We start from the raw sequence: 19,656 nt of genomic DNA, 5'->3' as shown, positions 1-19,656 counted from the left end.
CATTTCTTGATTGGTGAGCATTGGTTGAGCTATTAAATATGTTGGATTATTCTTTGGAGCTGTACTGGTGGTGTATGCCTGACCTGTCCTAGGCCTTTTGCTCAGATGTATTGGGGACTCTTCCCTGCTGAAAGAATGGCTCTGGAGAATAAAGCAATCCTTTGCAATTTAGAGGGAAGAGTCCACAGCTGCCAACAAACTGACTGACAAGGAGAAGCACACACAAGAAAGATCATAGCTAACCTGCAATTGTAGAATAGTCATATAGACCAGTGTTTCTCAACTCCAGTCCTCAAGGCACCCCAACAGGTCATGTTTTCAGGATTTCCCTCAGATGAAACAGCTGTGGTAGTTACTAAAGCAATGAAACTGATCAAATCACTTGTGCAAAATAATAGAGAGCCTGAAAACATGACCTGTTGGGGCACCTTGAGGACTGGAGTTGGGAAACACTGTTATAGACAACAGAACCTTGACTTTTAAAGGTCTTGTCCTGCCCTTTCATCCTAAGTGTGCTTGTGGCCTCAAAGAAGTTGCTACATGTTTGAAGCTACAAAAGCTAATGTTCATATGTTAGTGCTGTTTTGGATATCTTGTTCCCTCATCTTCTGTCCCATTAGTGCATCAGCCATAAAACTACAAAAAGAAACAATTAAAATGACTGGCACCCATCTTCTTGTAACCGCTACATACCACAGATCCAGCCTTGAGAATGGAATGTGCCTGGGATGTTTTACTTTTGTAAGTGAACTGGGGCATTCATAGTGTATACTTATTAGGTGACTTGGGATCATATGACCTTGACGCAATAGCGTTTTATGTGTTGTAACAAAATTTATGTTCAAATTTAAATTTTTTTGCTTTAATTAAAGGTATTATAACAAATTGATATTTTAAAATGTAATAATTGTATCATTAAGGAATTGTGTATTAAACTTTAATAATACAAATGCAGAGATGAGTCCTAAATTAACAGATGTCTGATTTGCAGAAGGGAAGAAATGTTATCAACACACCAAGGATTTCTCGAAAGGGTCCAAAGCTTTATTCAGTGGTCACATGATGAAATATTTATATTTATCATGTAACCATGGAATAAAGCTTTGGACCCTTTCGAGGAATTGTTGGTGTGCTGATGACATTTCTTCACTTTGATTATGCACAATTTCCACCCTTTAGTCATTACAGCACCCAGCATCACTGAACAGCCAGTTTTCTTGAATGTGTGCATGGGGAACATTGCGTTTTGATTTGCAGAAGGGTCCCCTTGTTGCCATGTCCAGAATGGCATATCATGAAAGCACCCAGACAACTGAGAGAAATGCATCAAATGTTCATTAGTCAGTCATCAAATAGACAAATAAGGGCACACATGCCAGAAGACTGGGCACAAGTCCTGCCAAATTATGACTGTATGCTAAAGGATTGTTATACTGCCATTAATAACATGCAACTGTCATCACAACTGGAGTTTCCCATACAACAAACAATAATTAGCTTGAAGCAGGACTTTGATTTTGAGTTATGGTGAAGTGGTTACAATCGACACCTAAGCACTGCACAGATTGGTTGCCAGGTATATGACATTTATGATTTTAATGACTTTTTGGGTTAGTATGAGTCAAAACAAAAACACATTCTTGTGAAGAATGGGCTGACCCAGTAGCAAATTTAGAACACCATGCAGTAAATCAACAAAGCTCTTGAAGCACCACTGAGTATGGGCCACAGCCATGATTGGTTATAGTTAAATATCCATGTCATTCAAAAATGAAACTTAAGCCTGGTAACGCTCAGACCTGGTTTACGTGGGCTTCAGATGGCTAAAGATAGGTACACATGGGAGTTATTTTTTTTCAACCCAGCTGGCTGAACAAACAACTGACAGGTTGCCGTACTAACACATCCCATATTAGTTTGGCGGTCTCCCCCCCATTGTGCTATCATATTCTGACAGGGGGATAGCCCCCCTCCCCGCCAGAACACACTGATCAGCACTTACAGCCACTGGCTTTCCAGCATGCTCATTCAACAGAAGCTGGTTTGATATTCAGCCTTTGTGTGGTAGCTGGTAGAGTGGTATGTACAGCAAGCTTTTGCAAGCATGTGTTGTAACACTTTTGGCAAGCTTGAACAGCTTTGTTAAGTGGAACTAAACTTATCTCTTCTATAACAGTTTGGGTCCCTCCCTGGCACTGGCATCTTCTTCCTGGATGCCGGTCTTTGGTTATCTCCATTGGCCAGAGCAGAATGATGTAAATCCTGTGCATGCGCTAGAGTCAGTCATCCTTGTACACAAGGACATCTGTCAGTGATGTAAGCTGAGCAGGGCATGTGCAGACGACTGGGAGAAGGCTGACATCACAGAGCCACTCAGAGCTCTGGAAGGATCCCAACAGTAATGTCAGGATCCACCCAGAAGCTTGGCTGGCAGCTGGCTCAGCCTCTCAGCGTGCCACTGATAGCCTGAGCCTGCTGCTCCTGCACCCCCTAAATTAGAGCTTACACAGGTTTTTTCTCTTTGATCCTGTGGGTAAATGAAGCAGATTGCTGGTAAAAGAAAGGAGAGTATAAGCTCCTTAGAGTAGAATGTAAGTGAACTTGTTATTTTATCTTACACAATCTTAAGCCTGAAAATAACACATTTATCTTATTTCCATCAAAAAATCTTATTTCAATGCAACAGTACAGAATACAGCTGCAAAGGGGAACTGTGTGAATGCACTATTCAGTTAAAGTGAAACTACAGTGTATTTTCAGTGGTTACACCTTGTGAGTTATTACTGTAACACTTACCTGAAAATAGTTTTTGATGTGGTTTTTTTAAATTTAATTTGCTTGTTATTTCTTTTTTTTTTCGTAATTCACATGCACATTTGTATATTATGTCTCTGGTGGGTAGTTTTTTGCCCAACATTGCAGTCAACATTATTGCTAAATGAATACTAAGATCAAATCAATTAAGTATTGTAATACAAGTGAGACTGAAAGGCATTGGATATTTGCTACTTGAAGAATGAATAAGGAAGGAATAAGTACAATCTATGCCTGACATAGAATTATATAGTTGTTGGAATATGTACAGTCAGGGCTTTTGGGGAAAAAAATAACGCCTGGCATATATGGTATACTGTCTCATACTGTGTAACGCCTCCATGAACCTACTGTAGGAAAGGCATTATTAGCTACTTGAAAAATGAAATATGAACCCCCAAGGTTGTTGGAGGAGTAAATATAATCTCTGTCTGGCATAGGATTATATAGCTGTAGGAATACTGATTGTAGACCCAGGGATGGAATGGAAAAAAAATCTGGCATGCATAGTATACTTTCTCATATTTGTGCACATAAGTAAAGTTGGTAGCCCAAAGGAGAAATAATATTAATGTATTGGCTCCACTACTTTAATACTGCAGGCTAATTGTACAATGTATAGATATAGGGCAGCACAGTGGCTAAGTGGTTAGCACCTCCGCCTCGCAGCAGTATGGTCGTCTGCTCGAATCCCAACCATAACACTACCTGCCTGGAGTTTGCATGTTCTCCCTGTGCCTGCGTGGGTTTTCTCCCTCACTCCAAAGACATGCTGGTAGGTTAATCACTTGCCTACTGGGCACCTTCACCCCTTTCCTGCCCAGGCCAATTTTCAGCTTTCAACGCTGTCACACTTTGAACGACAATTGCGGGGTTGTGCAACGCTGTATCCAAACAAACTGTTTATCATTTTATGAGACAGATAGAGCTTTATTTTGGTGGTATTTAATCACCACTGGGTTTTTTATTTTAACAAATGAAAAAAGACAGAAACATTTTTTTGTAAAAAAGGTTTTTCTTAGCTTCTGTAATAAAATTTTGTAAATAAGTAATTTTCTCCGTCATTGATGTGTGCTGATGTGGCTGCACTGATGGGCACTGATAAGGTGGCACTGATGAGGCTGCACTGATATGCGGCAATGATAGGTGGCACTGATGGGCACTGATAGGCGGCAATGATAGGCATCACTAATAAGTGGCACTGATTGGCACTGACAGGCATCACTGATGGGCACAGATTGGCAGCACTGCTGGGCACTGTTGGGGCTGCAGTGATAATCAGGACACTGATGATCAGTGCACTGATTGTCAGTGCAGATGTCCCCTGTGTGGATTTGCCAGTTTTCATATCTAGTGGCAAGAAGGGAGGATTGCCGATAATCGGCAAATCCTGTTTACATCCGTGATCAGCTGTGATTGGACATAGCTGATCACGTGGTAAAGAGCCTCTGTGATTGGCTCTTTACCCCGATCTGTGATCAGCTGCGTCCGAAGGACACAGCAATCACAGATCACTGCCGATGTGTGCCGCAAGGGGCACGCAGGCAGCTTGAGCACGGGAGGATGTCAAAAGATGGCCTTCCGGCAAAGTGCGGCCGCCCTGTAGCCGTCATTCAGCTATAGCGCAGTCGCAAAGGGGTTGATTGGCTCCTAGTATGTGTATGTATGAATATGAGTTAGAGACGTTAGATTGTATGCTCCTCAAGGGACTGATGTGAATGTACAATATATGCAGTATGTAAAGCGCTGTGTAAAGTGATGGTGCTGTATAAGCACCTGTAATAAATAAATTGTCAGAGCAGTTTTGACTGAGGATGAGCAGTCTATGTAAGCTAACACAAGTCTGCACTATCAGACTCACCGGTCCTTGTGGCAAAAGCCTGTACCTCATTCAGAAATACAACAGCTGACTTGAGTGTGAAGTATAACCCCCATGTGTTCATTCAGTGTCCATCCTGTTCACATACGCCATCCTGGGAGGCTCTGGCTGTTACACAACATCCTTAATATTCTTGGAGAGCCAGGTGGCTGGGTGGGAAAAGTCTGTTTCTGATTTTACTGGAAAGGACTGAGAAGCCCAAGAAGAACTCAGAAGCGCTTGTGTAGAACCTAACAGGCTGCCAAGGGGATTTTCATTCTAAAAACATAACTTATCATAAGTATAAAAGAGAGAATGTCATTTCCGGTTTGTGATACAAGATACATTCTGGTAGCATGAGAATACATCTGAGTTATTCAGCAGCTGGGGAGGAACTAGCCCTCGGATCTAAATTAATATCACCTGTGCATATGGTTATAATGACTTCTCATTTCTAGACTCCCTGTGGGACATTTGTGGGCGGCTTGCTTTATACATGTTTATTTAGAAATACCACCATCCGGCTGAGTCATGTTTCTGAAAAACTTTTCATTTATTGACTTGATTCAGAGATAGTTTCCCTTGAAAAAAAAAAAGGGGGCATTTTTGTAAATGAGGGACTCATGATTGTGTGCCTGTATTTGCTGTCAGTTCATTGACATGTGCCAGAGCCAAATCATTTTACAAGACAACTGAGGCAGGACCCTAGGACATGGTAGATGTCCCGGGGGCCTAGGTAGTAGCTACAACCATCACATCAATAAATCAATGTAACGGGTCAAAACTAAGCACCTGCCTGTCACTTCACAGAAGAGAATGCATTTGTAGGCAGTTGTTGTCTGATGGGGCCATGTCAGCTTATAATAGGGCAACTTCTCTGTACCTAAGCTGTTACATTTGCCAAGTCCTCATTTTGCCCTAATCTATCTCTGACTAGTGCGTTTTGGAATCTGGTTACGTATAATGTGAATCTGTGGTGGCTGAATGCTGGCATTTACCAATACAGGCCTTAAGTCCTCATACACACGAAACGAAAATCAGAAGGGAAAATTCGTACGACAAGCTGTCTGCGGATTTTCGGATCGTTAGTACGGTGCTTTTGACAGCCGATTTCACTTTTTCGTCAGACAAAAGCTGGATGAGCAGACTTGTAAATTTTTGACGAACGACAGCTCAACGTCTGATTTTCGGATGGTCAGTACAAAAATCATCGCACAAAAGTCGAAAGTACAAAAACGCATGATCGGAATCAAGGAATGACCCAGAAGACTTCGGTCTTTTAAACTACTGTTCATAATCTAGAATTAACATTGTGTGACGCGGCAATTGATGAAATGTCGAAATGCAGCGCACATTCTCATCTTCTTTAACCACTTGCTGCCCGCCCGCCGTCATATGACGGCGGGACGGTGCAGCTGTTGTTCTGGGCCGCCGTCATATGACGGCGCAGCCTTCCAGGCAGCCCAGGGGGCGCACGCGCCCGCCGCATAACTCGGGTCCCGGTGCACGTGCCCGTCAGCCGCGATGTCCGCCGGGCACCCGCGATTGCCCGGTAACCGAGCAGGACCATGGATCTGTGTGTGTAAACACACAGATCCACGTCCTGTCAGATGGGAGGAGACCGATGGTGTGTTCCTTGTACAGAGGAACACCGATCGGTCTCCTCCCCTTGTGAGTCCCCTCCCCCCACAGTTAGAATCACTCCCTAGCAACATATTTAACCCTACAGCGCCCCCTCCTGATTAACCCCTTCATCACATTTATACAGTAATCAGTGCATTTTTATAGCGCGGATCGCTGTACAAATGTGAATGGTCCCAAAAATGTGTCAAAATTGTCCGATCTGTCTGCCGCAATATCGCAGTCATGATAAAAATCGCAGATCACCTCCATTACTAGTAAAAAAAAAATAATAATAAAAATGCTATAAATCTATCCCCTTATTTTGTAGACGCTATAACTTTTGCGCAAACCAATAAATATACGCTTATTGCGATATTTTTTACCAAAAATATGTAGAAGAATACATATTGGCCTAAACTGAGGAAAAAATTTGTTTAAAAAAAAAAATTGGATATTTATTATAGCAAAAACTAAAAAATACTGTGTTTTTTTAAAACTTGTCACTCTTGTTTTGTTTATAGCGCAAGAAATAAAAACCGCAGGGGTGATCAAATACAACCAAAAGAAAGCTCTATCAGTAGGGAAAAAAATTATAAAAATTTCATTTGGGTACAGTGTTGTATGACCGCGCAATTGTTATTCAAAGTGCGACAGTGCTGAAAGCTGAAAATTGGCTTGGGCAGGAAGGGGGTGAAAATGCCCTGTATGGAAGTGGTTAAAGGGATAACAATGAAGCTGCTTTGCTGGTGATACTGATGTAGTTATGCTAAATGTTTATTAAAAGGCTTTTGTTTTGTAGTGATATAAATAATATCAATATTATGGTTGTTTGATTTTTTGGGGAAGTTACCACAACACCATTATGCTCGAGTTTTTAAGATCAAAGATACAATTATCTTGGTGTCCCTTGTTAGGCTACTTTCACACTGGGGCGGGCGTCGGCGGTAAAGCGGCACTATTTTTAGCGGCGCTTTACCGTCGCTTTACCTGCGCTATTCGGCCGCTAGCAGGGCGCTTTTAACCCCCGTTAAAACGGCCGAAAAAGGGTTAAAAGCTCTGCTGCGCTTTGTCAGTGCTTTGCCGGCGGTTTGCGGTGCTGCCCCATTGATTTCAATGGGCAGGGATGCTTTAGGAGCGGTGTACACACTGCTCTTACAGTGCTGCAAAGATGCTGCTTGCAGGACTTTTTTTACTGTCCTGCCAGCGCACTCGGGCTTTCACACTGGAGACACAGGAGAGGCTCTTTACAGGTGCTATGCAGGCGCTATTTTTAGCGATGTAGCGCCTGTAAAGCGCCTCAGTGTGAAAGTAGCCTAAATTTTCCATTGTGTTGTTTTTAATGTAACTGCATACTCTCAAACTGTAATTTGAAGATCAGGAACAATCTGAAAATCACGAATCAACGCTCACCAAACTACTGAAACAAAATTAGCAGAAGGGGCCCAAAGGGTAGCGCTCGAGAAATGAACTTCCCTCTTTATACTCTCATAGTACGTCACTATGTTCGTGTTTGTCAAACGACAATTTGCGGATAGTTAGTATGCTAGACAAAATTGTGCACACACGCTTTTGACAAAAATCAAATGCTCGGTCGTACGACAATCGAACCGTGTGTACAAGGCTTAAGGCTAAAATCCAGTGTCTCAATTATGCAACTAATATACTGTAGGGCTCCATTTAAAAAGCGGTATCTTACCGCATCCAAGTATGCGGTAAAATACCGCACAGCGTTTTTCAAAAAGTTTTTCGGCATTCGCTTAAAAAACACTACTAAAATGCCTTATTGCCAGTAGGAAATACCACGTTGTTAAGGAGCAGGAGGACGCTGGTGTTCTTAACAATCAGTAACTGTCATGGTTGTTAAGGAGCAGGTGGCAGCCGTGTCCTTAAGAACTGATGAGTCATCAACTGTCAGTGGGCTTCCCCGCTGACAGCTGAATGTAAAAATAAAGAATTACCGACAATGAAAAATGAATGAAAAAATGGCATGGGGTCGCCCCCCCAATCCATACCAGACCCCTTAGGTCTGGTATGGATCTTGAGGGGAACCCTCATGTCAAAATTGTGGTCGCCCCCAGAATCCATACCAGATACCAGACCCTTATCCGAGCATGCAGCCCAGCAGGTCAGGAAAGGGGAGGATGAGCGAGTACTACCCCCGGACCATAGCAGGCCACATGCCCTTAACAATGCGTGGCCTCCCTCAAAGAACCTTGTCCCCATGTTGACAACAACAGGGGGGGGGGCCCATGGGGACAAGATGCTTTGGGGGGGCAGAGACCTGCCCCAAAGCACCCCCTTAATGTTGAGGGTATTTGGCCTGGCATGGTTTGGGAGGGGCACTCACTCACCCCCCCCTTCCTGACCTGCCAGGCTGCGTGCTCAGATAAGGGTCTGGTATGGATTTTGGGGGGGACCCCGTGCCATTTTTAGAAAAATTTTAGTTATTAAAGCAGTATTGAACCCAAAAACAAAAAGTTCATATATTGCAGCTTAACAATCCTTAGATATGGTGGCAGCTTTCGTTTTATGTTTTTATTTTTTTTCCCTTTATTTTCACCTAGTGATCCGGCCAGTAACACACTTCCTGGCTCCTCTCCATCTATGAAGGAGTATCCCCACTTGGACAGCAGCACTGTCTAGAGAGGGTAGTGTTAGATGGCTAGTAGATTTCCATGGACTTTACATAAGTGACTAACAATTAATATCCTAACTTTAGCTAACACTTTTTAAGCAGTTATAAAAAAAAATATTTTTCCCTTAAACCTGGGTTCACACCTGTGCGATGTAGACACCGCACGCATGTGATTCGCACAGGAATCGCACTGCATTCCTGTGCACATCACATGCGATGTCTGTGCGGTCCAATTTTTAGCCCTACCATTTGTGTGGCTGAAATCGCATCTGCACTACAATGGGGCAGAACTTTTTTTTCCCCCGCACCTGAATCGCATTACATGGGTGTTCACACCCATGCAATACGATTCTGGCAATCGCACTGCATTTTGCAATATGTTTTGGGGTGTCGTTAAGATAACATGGACACTTGCATCAGATCACATAGACACCGTGTGATTGCAATACGATGTGGGAAACGCACAGGATACACTGCGTTTCCCACAACGCATAAGTGTGAAACAGGGCTGAGTGATAAGGGTTTTACAAAAATAAAAAAATCACAATCGCAAGCACAGCTGTCAATGTGTGACAGTGTTTGTTTCAACACTCTAACTTCCACTTTTGTTGGACAGCTTGGTCTGTTAAAGCACATTTAAAAATAACAGACTTATTTCTCTATTGCACTAGTGGTTGGTGGGGGGGGGGGGAAAACTGCTACCCCTTTATCTGCAAAGGTAGTGAAGGGGTGTGCACATGTGCGGCAAAAATGATGCCTGCTTCAGTAGAAAGTTATTGGTGATAGTTAGTTAATATAACATCAGTCATAGTATAATGAATAATAAATCAGTCTTTTACCACTTTATAAATATGTCCATTTATGTAAAAAAAGGCACAAAACAACATGCATCTGAGACTAGTAGAAAGATGGAAAACACATACATAAATTACAACTACTAGACTTTGAGCACATTTTTCGGTGATTACAAGTTTAATTTTGGAAAACAAAGAATGAAAGAAAATTAGACTATGCTGGCATTTGTGACTAACATACATGCAAGACATTGATTAAAATATTTAAAACACTGCACTGTCCCTAGAAAGGGAAGATTAGAAGAGTAAGGGCCAGTTCACACCACATGCAGTCCAGTGCTTTTTTTTTCTGCATCAAAAACGCATGGAAAGTCGGTTATATGATTTTTAATGGCATAGTTCATACCAAAGCTTGCAGTTCCAGTGTGTTCCAGAAAAAAAAAAGTAGAACATGCTGCATTTTTCCTGCACTGGACTGTACTGGAACACTGTAAAAGCATTAAAAACACACTGGAACGCATCTAAACGCACCAAAAACTGGAATGCACATGTCCTTATTTTAGGTTAAAAAAGGGGGGAAAAAACGCACTGGACCGCATCAAAAATTCAACAAAAACACGCATGCAGAAAAGCATCTGGAATGCGTTTCTATCTTGTGAATTAGCCCTTAATGAAGTTTCTCAGCATGACAGTATTGTTGTTCTCTGATGCCACCTACAGGTAAAATGTTGTAAGAGCATTGTTGGAGCCGATAAAGCTGCTTATGGCTCTCAGCTCTGCATGCTATACATACTCCCTAGCAGTGGCGGTGCATCCATAAGGACGTACGTGCCCCGCCCCCTCTCTCCAGCCACCCCTCTATCACCAATAGATACATTTATGCACTGCATGATACTATCTATGGCCGCCGCTGCAACCCCCTATTCAGGTGCCTGGCCCCTTTTCGGGCACCGGGCGCCTGAATTACAGCACGGGGTATCCTTTTTTTGAAGCACATGATTAGAGCCATAGGCTCTAACAGACGTCAAAATAGGTAAACAGCGAGCGCCACGCTTGGCGCTTGCAGTTCACTCAGCTGTGTTAGAAAAGCGAATGAATATTCGCTTTCCTAACACTGAACCACCTCTCCGCCAATCATGTGCTCAGGTTTGTTACCCGTCACCTGATTGGCTGAAACGACAGACGCTGTGATTGGACGCCTATCAGGCGTCCAATCATAGGAGAGGAGCAGACGGGAGAAGACATCGAGGACATGGAGGAAACCGCTCGCTGCCGTCACCCGCTGCCCAACCAAGACAGGGTAAGTGCCGGGCAGACGGCGGGTGGGGGGGCACAGTAGCAGCATTCGATGGGCACAGTGGGAGCATTTGATGGCACAGTGGGAGCATTTGATGGCACATTGGCAGTGTTTTATAGGCACAGTGGCTGCGTTTGATGGGCACAGTGGCGGTATTTGATGGGCACAGTGGCGGCGTTTGATGGGCACAGTGGCTGCGTTTGATGGGCACAGTGGCGGCGTTTGATGGGCACAGTGGCTGCGTTTAATGGGCACAGTGGCGGCACTTCATGGGCACAGTGGCTGCGTTTGATGGTACAGTGAGGCTGCAATTGATGGGTTTTTTTTTTTAAGTTTGTTTGCGCCCCCCAAAAAATTTTGAGCACCAGCCGCCACTGCTCCCTGGACAACATGAGTTCATTATCTGTTTAAACATTTGCCGCAGCCACAAGACTACGGAGCAAAAGAGAGGTTTTCTATTGCGTATCATGTCATCAGCATGACTTATTTATGATTATATTATTATACTATTTATCAAACGTTTTTCAACCTTCCCTGCAGCTTACAAACAGCTGTTATATTTAAATGTGTCGTTTAACCACTTAAGCCCCGGACCATTTGGCTGGCAAAAGACCAGAGCAATTTTTGCGATTCGGCACTGCTTCGCTTTAACTGACAATTGCGCGGTCGTGCGGAGTGGCTCCCAAACCAAATCGAAGTCCTTTTTTCCCCACAAATAGAGCTTTCTTTTGGTGGTATTTGATCACCTCTGCGGTTTTTATTTTTTGCACTATAAACAAAAAAAGAGCGACAATTTTGAAAAAAACGCATTATTTTTGCTATAATAAATATCCCCAAAAAATATATAAAAAAACATTTTTTTTCCTAAGTTTAGGCCGATATGTATTCTTCTACATATTGTTTGGTAAAATAAATCGCAATAAGCGTATATTGATTGGTTTGCGCAAACGTTATAGCGTCTACAAAATAGGTGATAGTTTTATGGCATTTTTATTAATAATTTTTTTTTTTACTAGTAATGGCGACGATCAGTGATTTTTATCATGACTGCAACATTATGGCGGACACATCGGACAATTTTGACACATTTTTGGGACCATTGGCATTAATACAGCGATCAGTGCGATTAAAAATGCACTGATTACTGTAAAAATGTCACTGGCAGTGAAGGGGTTAACACTAGGGGACAGTGAAGAGGTTAAGTGTGTCCTATTTTGTGTTCTAACTGAAGGGGGGAGGGGACTGTGCAGGGAAGATAACAGATCGCTGTTCATACTCTGTATGAACAGACAATTTGTCACTTCTCCCCTCAAAAAAACGGAAACTGTGTGTTTACACACACAGTTCCAGGTTCTCCGTGTGCCCCAAGCGATCGTGGGAGCCCGGCAGTGATCGAGGCGCGTGCACGCCCCCTAGTGGCCACAGGGCGAAGCGACGTTACATAAAGTCGTTTCGTCCAACCGTACCATTCTGCTGCAGCACAACTGCGGTGGCTGGTCGACATGTGGTTAAGCTCATAATGAATGAAGGTTCCAGACGTACATAAATACAAAAGTCATGTTTACATGGATATTAGGATGCCGTAAATAACAGAACTGAGGATGCAAACCCTCAATTTATCCCTAATTGCATCACAGTTTAGGCTTCAGAAACCGATTGGTTACTACAAGCGTTCAATGCCAAAGTCACTTGCTAGCTGATCAACAACAGATTTATGGTCCCAGCTTAGAGCAATGTTCCAGCAAGAACTTGATTAAAGTGTTACTAAACCCAGGACCCTGCATTCACTATATCTGGTCTCCCACTGTACACAGAACATGGAAATGCAATTATTTTAGTACATTTAAACTGCTAAATAACTTTTTTCATTATCAGTATATATCATTCTCCTTTGACTGTCCTATGAGGCTGCGTGACCACTGACCCTCTGTCTGGAGGGTGCTGATTGGCCCTGTGCTGATCAGATGCAAAAAAAAACCTCTATAGCAATATACACCAAACTGAGCATGTGCAGAGTGCCTCCAGGGCCCTGTAGTATCAGGAGATAGATAGGGGACTGGGGATGAAGGGGGGGGGGGATCAGAGAAGACAGGATCAAACAGGCTTTTAACACAATGCGCAGGATTAACCCCTTAGATTCCACAGTGAGTATAACAAGCGTGTGATACTGCAAATACAGGCTGATTTTACTGTTGTGGGTTTAGTAACATTTTAAAATCAGCCATTTGTAACAAAGTAGTAGACACTTCTTGAGACAGATGCACAAAATAAAACAATATGCATTTATGTATAATACATGGTCATATGCAACAACACTCATAACTTAATGTTTTTTTTCACAGAGACTGAGGGAACAGAGGGTAACAGATACTCTGAATAAGGCACCCCCCGATCGGTGGCACTTACTCCAGCACCGGCGGCTTCCCCTGCTCGGTGGCGGCGGGTTCCTGCTCTTCACGGGTCATCATGGCGGCGGCGCCTTCCGTTTCCTCCCTCCTCCTCCTCGGCGGCCAATTGGGAGTCTTTTCTTTTTGGCCAATCGGAAAACGGGTCTCACACCCACTTCTGATTGGCCAGATTGAGGATCAGTGTTACAACAGTGAATATTCATTCGCTGTTGTAACACACCTGGGTGGGCTCTGGTCGCGTTCTCTGCGACCTGAGCCCACCCTATTTTGAAGTCTATTAGAGCTTCCGGCTCTAATCAGGTGCTTAAAAAAAAACCCTGGCCGCTGTAATTCATGTGCCCGGTGTCCTGAAAGGGAGAGAGAGGGGGCGGCGCCCGGGCGCCCCTAATGGATGGGCCGCCGTTGGCTTTGGCCCACACTGACCTTCAAGGAAAGACCTGAAAACCACCATGGTCTCATAGTACAAGAAGTCTTCCTTACAAATACTGATGGGTATTCCTGCCAATGCTATGCTATGAGTATGCATCTCCTGTTGTCTTCCAGCTAGCACCAGAGTTCTAGGAACTAGCTCCTTCCTGCTCTGTACCTGGTTGGCATATAGCACCAAAAAACACACCTTGCTCCCTTGGATACCCCCAGTTTTTTTTTCTATTGCATCACACTCATAGTGCTGGTTTACAAAGGAGTCACTGCCAACTGCACCAGTGATTGTTTAGTCACCTTCCACTTAGTAGAAATAGCAGCTACATAAGATTAAACATGCCAATTCCACTGACTACCAATGGAAGATTTATAAACATAAGGACACCATGTAAGCCCACATTACAAGCAGCAAGCCTACTTTTCTTAGCTGCCCCCGTTTCATATTATTCATATTGCCCTGCATTCCCCATAGAAATTTCACCTGTTCAGATGGCATACGATGTATTTAAGGGTGTGATAGTTTGATTCAGGAAGGTTTCCAACAAGATTTTTCATAGTCTGTATCCTCTCGGACAAATCAGGAATTTCTGTTCAGAACAAAGGAAAATTTCATAGGTGGTTTGCAGAATTTAGCAGACATTTTTTTTGTGTGAAAACATATATTGGCATCTCAATGCCCACTTTAAATCATACTATCAACATTGTCTTCTGTTGATTGTACTGCATCTTAAAGGATAAGTTCACCTTTCATATCATGTTACACCCATATTCAGTGTGTAACATGTAACATGTTATGAATGCACCAATTTTCTCGCCGTGTCTGCTGACACAATTCAAAAAAGACACGGCCCACCTGGCCGCGTTACTCATTTACAGTGCTCTTTGCGGCTGTCGGCCTGTAGTTTTCAATGAACTACCACAGATAGTGTATCTTTCTTTCTCCTTGCAGAGAGGAAAAAAAAATGAGTGTAAAAAAAAGAAAATAATAATAATAATAATAATAAAATAAAGAAAAAAATACCTAGATCAAGTTTTGACCTAGGTCTGTTTCAGGGTTAGTGTTTGGGTCAAGTAAGGGTCAAAGATCAAGGTCAGTATATTTTGGGCAGGATTTTTTTTTTTCAAATTAGTATCAGTTAATGTCAGTGTCAGTGTGTTTTAGGTGGAACAAAAAAACAAAACAAAATGCAAACTATTGTTTATGGGCTGTACTAAGGGTGCAAGCAACAAATAACATACACATATATGGCTGCGATCGTCAGGAGCAGGAGAATTTGTTTTGGGTTGTTCTTTGGTGGTAGGTGATGGTGGTAGTAACAAGAAATATACAGCTACATGTAAAAAAATGTTTGTTTTTTTTTTTTTTTACTATTTTGGGACAGTTTTCTTTTGAAGATATCCATGCCATTTACTAAAACATTAAAGCCCAATTTGTCCTTAAAAAAACAAAGTATAATCCACCTGGATACACAACGTAGTTGTGATGATGTGTATGGTTTTACTAAAACATGCCAAAGTTGCAAAATTGTGCTTAGGCATTAATATTTGTTTTACCCTTAGGTGTGAAGGGGTTAAAGTTGACCTGCAGAAAGTGCCAGTTTGACCTTGCCATAAGCACAAAACCCAAGGATCACATTCATGTAAATAATGGCTTATCAAACATTTTTGCAATGAAGTTACTTCTGAGAGTATTTGCAGAGATACTTTTGCAATAATGTTGCAATGAAGTGGTTGCAGCACACAGCAGAAGGTTATATTTGAATACACAGTAAAACCTTGGATTGTGAGCATAATTTGTTCCTGAAACATGCTTGTAATCCTAAACACTTGTATAACAAAGCAAATTTCCCCATAAGAAATAATGGAAATTCAGATGATTCGTTGCACAACCATTAATTCATAAATCCTTCAGTTTATAGTCCATATAAAAAGATTATAGCAATGTTGTGTAACCATAAAATGTCCATCCACAAATAAAAGCCTCCACAAGGGGATTAGAAGCAAATTCCAGCAGGAGCTACAGAGTATAAAAGAGAAGAGAGGCGCCTCTATGTGTAGCAATATGGTTACATTTAATGAAGGTACAACATTTAGCAACTTACATGGTTGATGATTAAAGGAGACACATCTAAGTATGCAGACATCCGGGGTAAAGCTGTCCACATAGACCATCCTCCGCACCGCCGGCTCTCACCGCTGTCAGTCTGCAATTGTGACCGGGAAGACTACCCTGCAGTACAGCGATCTGAAAGTGAGGCTTGAAGCGCTCATGGCCCACAGCGTGGAAGGGTTGACATCGATGGTGGTGTGGAGGATGATCTATGTGGACAGCTTTATCCCGGATGCCTGCATACTTAGATGTGCCTGTTTTAATCATCAACCATGTGAGTTGCTAAATGTTGTATCTTCATTAAATGTAACCATATTGTTTCACTTAAAGGTGCCTCTCGTCTCTTTTGTGACATGATGCTACTTATATATCAAGACATCGCTTGTATATCAAGTCACAATTTATATAAAAAAAATACTGCTTGTCTTGCAAAATGCTCTCAAACCAAGGTTTTACTGTAAACTTTTCCGAAAATATCAAGAATACTCGTCCTAATGTATTATACTGTATCTTACAGGTACATTATACAGAGTTAATACTTACGAACAGCTGAAACAAATTCATCGAACATGCTGAAAGGGATAAGTGGCTCTGGAAGTTCACGGAAGAACATTTTTAGAGCACCTGTGATGACATGAATATCGTCCCACTCACTGTCATTGAGATCCAACTTCTCCTCTGCATTCACCAAGAACAAAAACCCATTAGGAACATTCCCTATTCACCTCATTATAGATGTGTGTATGAGTGTTTCCCTAAACTTTGTTCCTGTTTTTGCAGCTAGATAATAGCAATTGTTTCAAAGTAATGATGCTGTTCTGAATGTTGTATAAATAAAGTGCAGAACTTATTCGCTCACCTAAAGCAAAATAAAAGTGACCTGGTAAAAACTTAGTAGTAAAAGTAGAGCTTTTTTGTACCAGCTGCATTGTTCTGCACATTGTTGTATTTTTCAGCACAAAAAAAAAAATAACCCCTACTCGCTGGGGTGGAATTACTAAAGAAAATAAAATGAAAAGAAAATAAAATGAATCATAAGCAGCACTATGGTAAAAAAAAAAACAAAACAACAAAAATCCCCAAAAAATGACAATGGTAAGCGCACAATGAAAATTTTGCTGAACCCCTCTGTATTATTCATAGTGCACGTACCATTGTATTTTACATGGTGCTTTTTTTGGATATTTTTTTTTTGGAAATCTTGTTTTTTTTAACATAGCACTGCTTATTATTCATTGTATTTTGTTTGTACACTGGATGGTTGATATTTAATCCACTTTAGAGAGTGCAGCAGCTGTGGAAGATATATGTCTTGTTATTGGACACACATTTATTTTACAAATATTAGATTTAGTTTCTTCACATTTTTATCCCGGGAGCAGGGAGTATTTTTTTATTTTGACTTACTAAAAGCAAACGGGCTGTCCAGATTTCAAGGGTAATTTCACTTTGCAAGGGAGTTTGCCCCAGAGCTTAGTGAATGTGGTGACCTTTCACTTTGCAAGGAAAGGAAAAGAACAGCATTTTTGCTTGCACATGATTGGATGATAGAAATCAGCACAGCTGCACCTCGTTCACTAACTTCTGGGGAAAATTCCCTTGCAAAGTGAACAGCCTATTTGCGTTTAGTAAATCACATAGTTGGTCAGATTGAAAAAAAGAGACAAGTCCATCTGATTCCAATTAACAGAAAAAATGTAAATAAACAATAAATAAATAGAAATCCTCCATATACAGAATCCTATACCCACAGTTGATCCAATCCCTGGTGTTATTACCTATAAATGTTAATATCCAGTTATATTTTGTGCTTTTAGGAATGCATCCAGCTTTTTTAAAACAATCTACTGAAATCTACAATCAACCCTACAGTGTTGCAGAGATTTGTGTGCATGAACCTACAGTATGCCATTTAGGTCAATTGAAAATCAAAGTCAAAATAAGACCCCTTTCACACTGGGGCGTTTTTCAGGCGTTTTTCAGGTGCTTTAGCGTTAAAAAAAGCGCCTGTAAAGCGCCTGAAAGAAGCCTCATCTGCAATCCCAATGTGAAAGCCCGAGCCCTTTCACACTGCCAGCGCCCGAAAAACGCTGGTAAAGCGCCGCTTGAGACCCCATTCACACTGGGGCGTTTTTCAGGCGTTTTTCGGGCGCTGGCAGTGTGAAACATCTCAGGCCATCGGCGCACCCAGCCCAGTGGCAAAAACACGAAAGCGCTGCAAAGAAGCTGCTTGCAGGACTTTTTTTTGACGCCCTGCCAGCGCAGCGCCCCAGTGTGAAAGCACTCGGGCTTTCACATTGGGATTGCAGATGAGGCTTCTTTCAGGCACTTTACAGGCGCTTTTTTTAACGCTAGAGCTCCTGAAAAATGCCCCAGTGTGAAAGGGGTCTAAAACAAAATCGAGTTAGTCTTTGTGAGCCAAAATGTGTACGTTTGTGTACGTTTGCTGTATACTGGATCATTTGATGTTGTTTTAATTAAAATTAGGTCTTTTAAAAACACAAGAAACAAATGTCAATGTCCATCAATATGGAGAGGCTGATTTACTAAAGGAGTTGAGAATCTTTACCTAATACACTATGGGGGTTATTTACGAAATGAAAATCCACTTTGCACTACAAGTGTAAACTACAAGTGTAATGTGCACTTGAAATTGCACTAAAAGTGCACTTGGAAATGCAGTCGCTGTAGATCCCAGGGGGACATGCAAGGAAAATAAAAAACAACATTTTAGCTTGCACATGATTGGATAATAAAATCAGCAGAGCTTCCCCTCATTTCAGATCTACCCCTCAGATTTAAAGTGACTGCACTTCCAAGTACACTTTCAGTGCAATTTCAAGTGCACTTTACACTTATAGTTTGCACTTGTAGTGCAAAGTGGATTTGCCTTTCGTAAATAACCCCCTGTAGAAGATAAATAAAATTACCAGGAAACGTTTACACAATTGGATAAAATGAATTAAGATTCTCAACCTCTTCAGTAAGGCCCCTTTCAAACTGGGGCGGTGGGGGCGTCAGCGGTACAACAGCGCTATTTTTAGCGCTGCTGTATCGTCGTTCTTGCAGCGGTATTCGGCCGCTAGCAGTTCGGTTTTAACCCCCGCTGGCGGCCGAAAAAGGGTTAAATCCGCTCGTACAGCGCGGCTATTGATTTCAATGGGCAGGAGCGGTTTAGGAGCGGTGAATACACCGCTCCTTCCCCGCTCCAAAGAAGCAGCTCGCAGGACTTTTTTTACCGTCCTGCGAGCGCACCGCTTCAGTGTGAAAGCCCTCGGGCTTTCACACTGAACAAACAGCGGAGGCTGTTTAGGGGCGGTTTTCAGGCGGTATTTTTAGTGCAATACCGCCTGAAAACCGCTCCAGTGTGAAAGGGGCCTAAATAAGCCTCAACGTGTTCTTTCGTGAAAGGGCCCTTCTTTTTTGAAAAGCACCTCCTGTCAACATGGCAGTTTTTACCGGATGTTTTATCTTTCTAAAGTCTTGTGCACACATATGTCTCTTCCTTCATTTCTTCACCATTCCCATTTCTAAAGTAATTGGGACAGAATCAGAGGACAGACAAAGCAAAGGACCTGGATATTTGGTCTCTATGCAGGAACAGAAATAATGACGTTACACACATGTGAGCTAACGTCATTATTGTGCAACTTTCTGCTTATCTATTACACACTGGGGAGGAGAGTAGAAAATC

The 19,656-nt window shown here is 42.2% G+C and overlaps 1 protein-coding gene across 6 annotated transcripts in view; it reads right to left on the bottom strand.

The window, feature by feature from the left end:
- The window catches only part of ARHGAP9 (Rho GTPase activating protein 9), a 212,908-nt gene that overhangs the window by 20,682 nt on the left and 172,570 nt on the right, over positions 1-19,656 (bottom strand). For all 6 annotated transcript variants that reach the window (XM_073613794.1, XM_073613796.1, XM_073613797.1 and 3 more), the window contains 2 exons: positions 16,506-16,640; positions 14,334-14,439 (listed from right to left, as the gene is read on the bottom strand). In XM_073613794.1, the coding sequence (XP_073469895.1) occupies positions 14,334-14,439; positions 16,506-16,640 (241 nt within the window). The remainder of the gene's footprint in view (positions 1-14,333; positions 14,440-16,505; positions 16,641-19,656) is intronic.

The sequence above is a fragment of the Aquarana catesbeiana genome, linkage group LG02 (assembly GCF_042186555.1).
Source record: "Aquarana catesbeiana isolate 2022-GZ linkage group LG02, ASM4218655v1, whole genome shotgun sequence".
Classification (NCBI taxonomy): Eukaryota; Metazoa; Chordata; class Amphibia; order Anura; family Ranidae; genus Aquarana; species Aquarana catesbeiana.
This window is presented reverse-complemented; position numbering and strand designations above follow the sequence as displayed.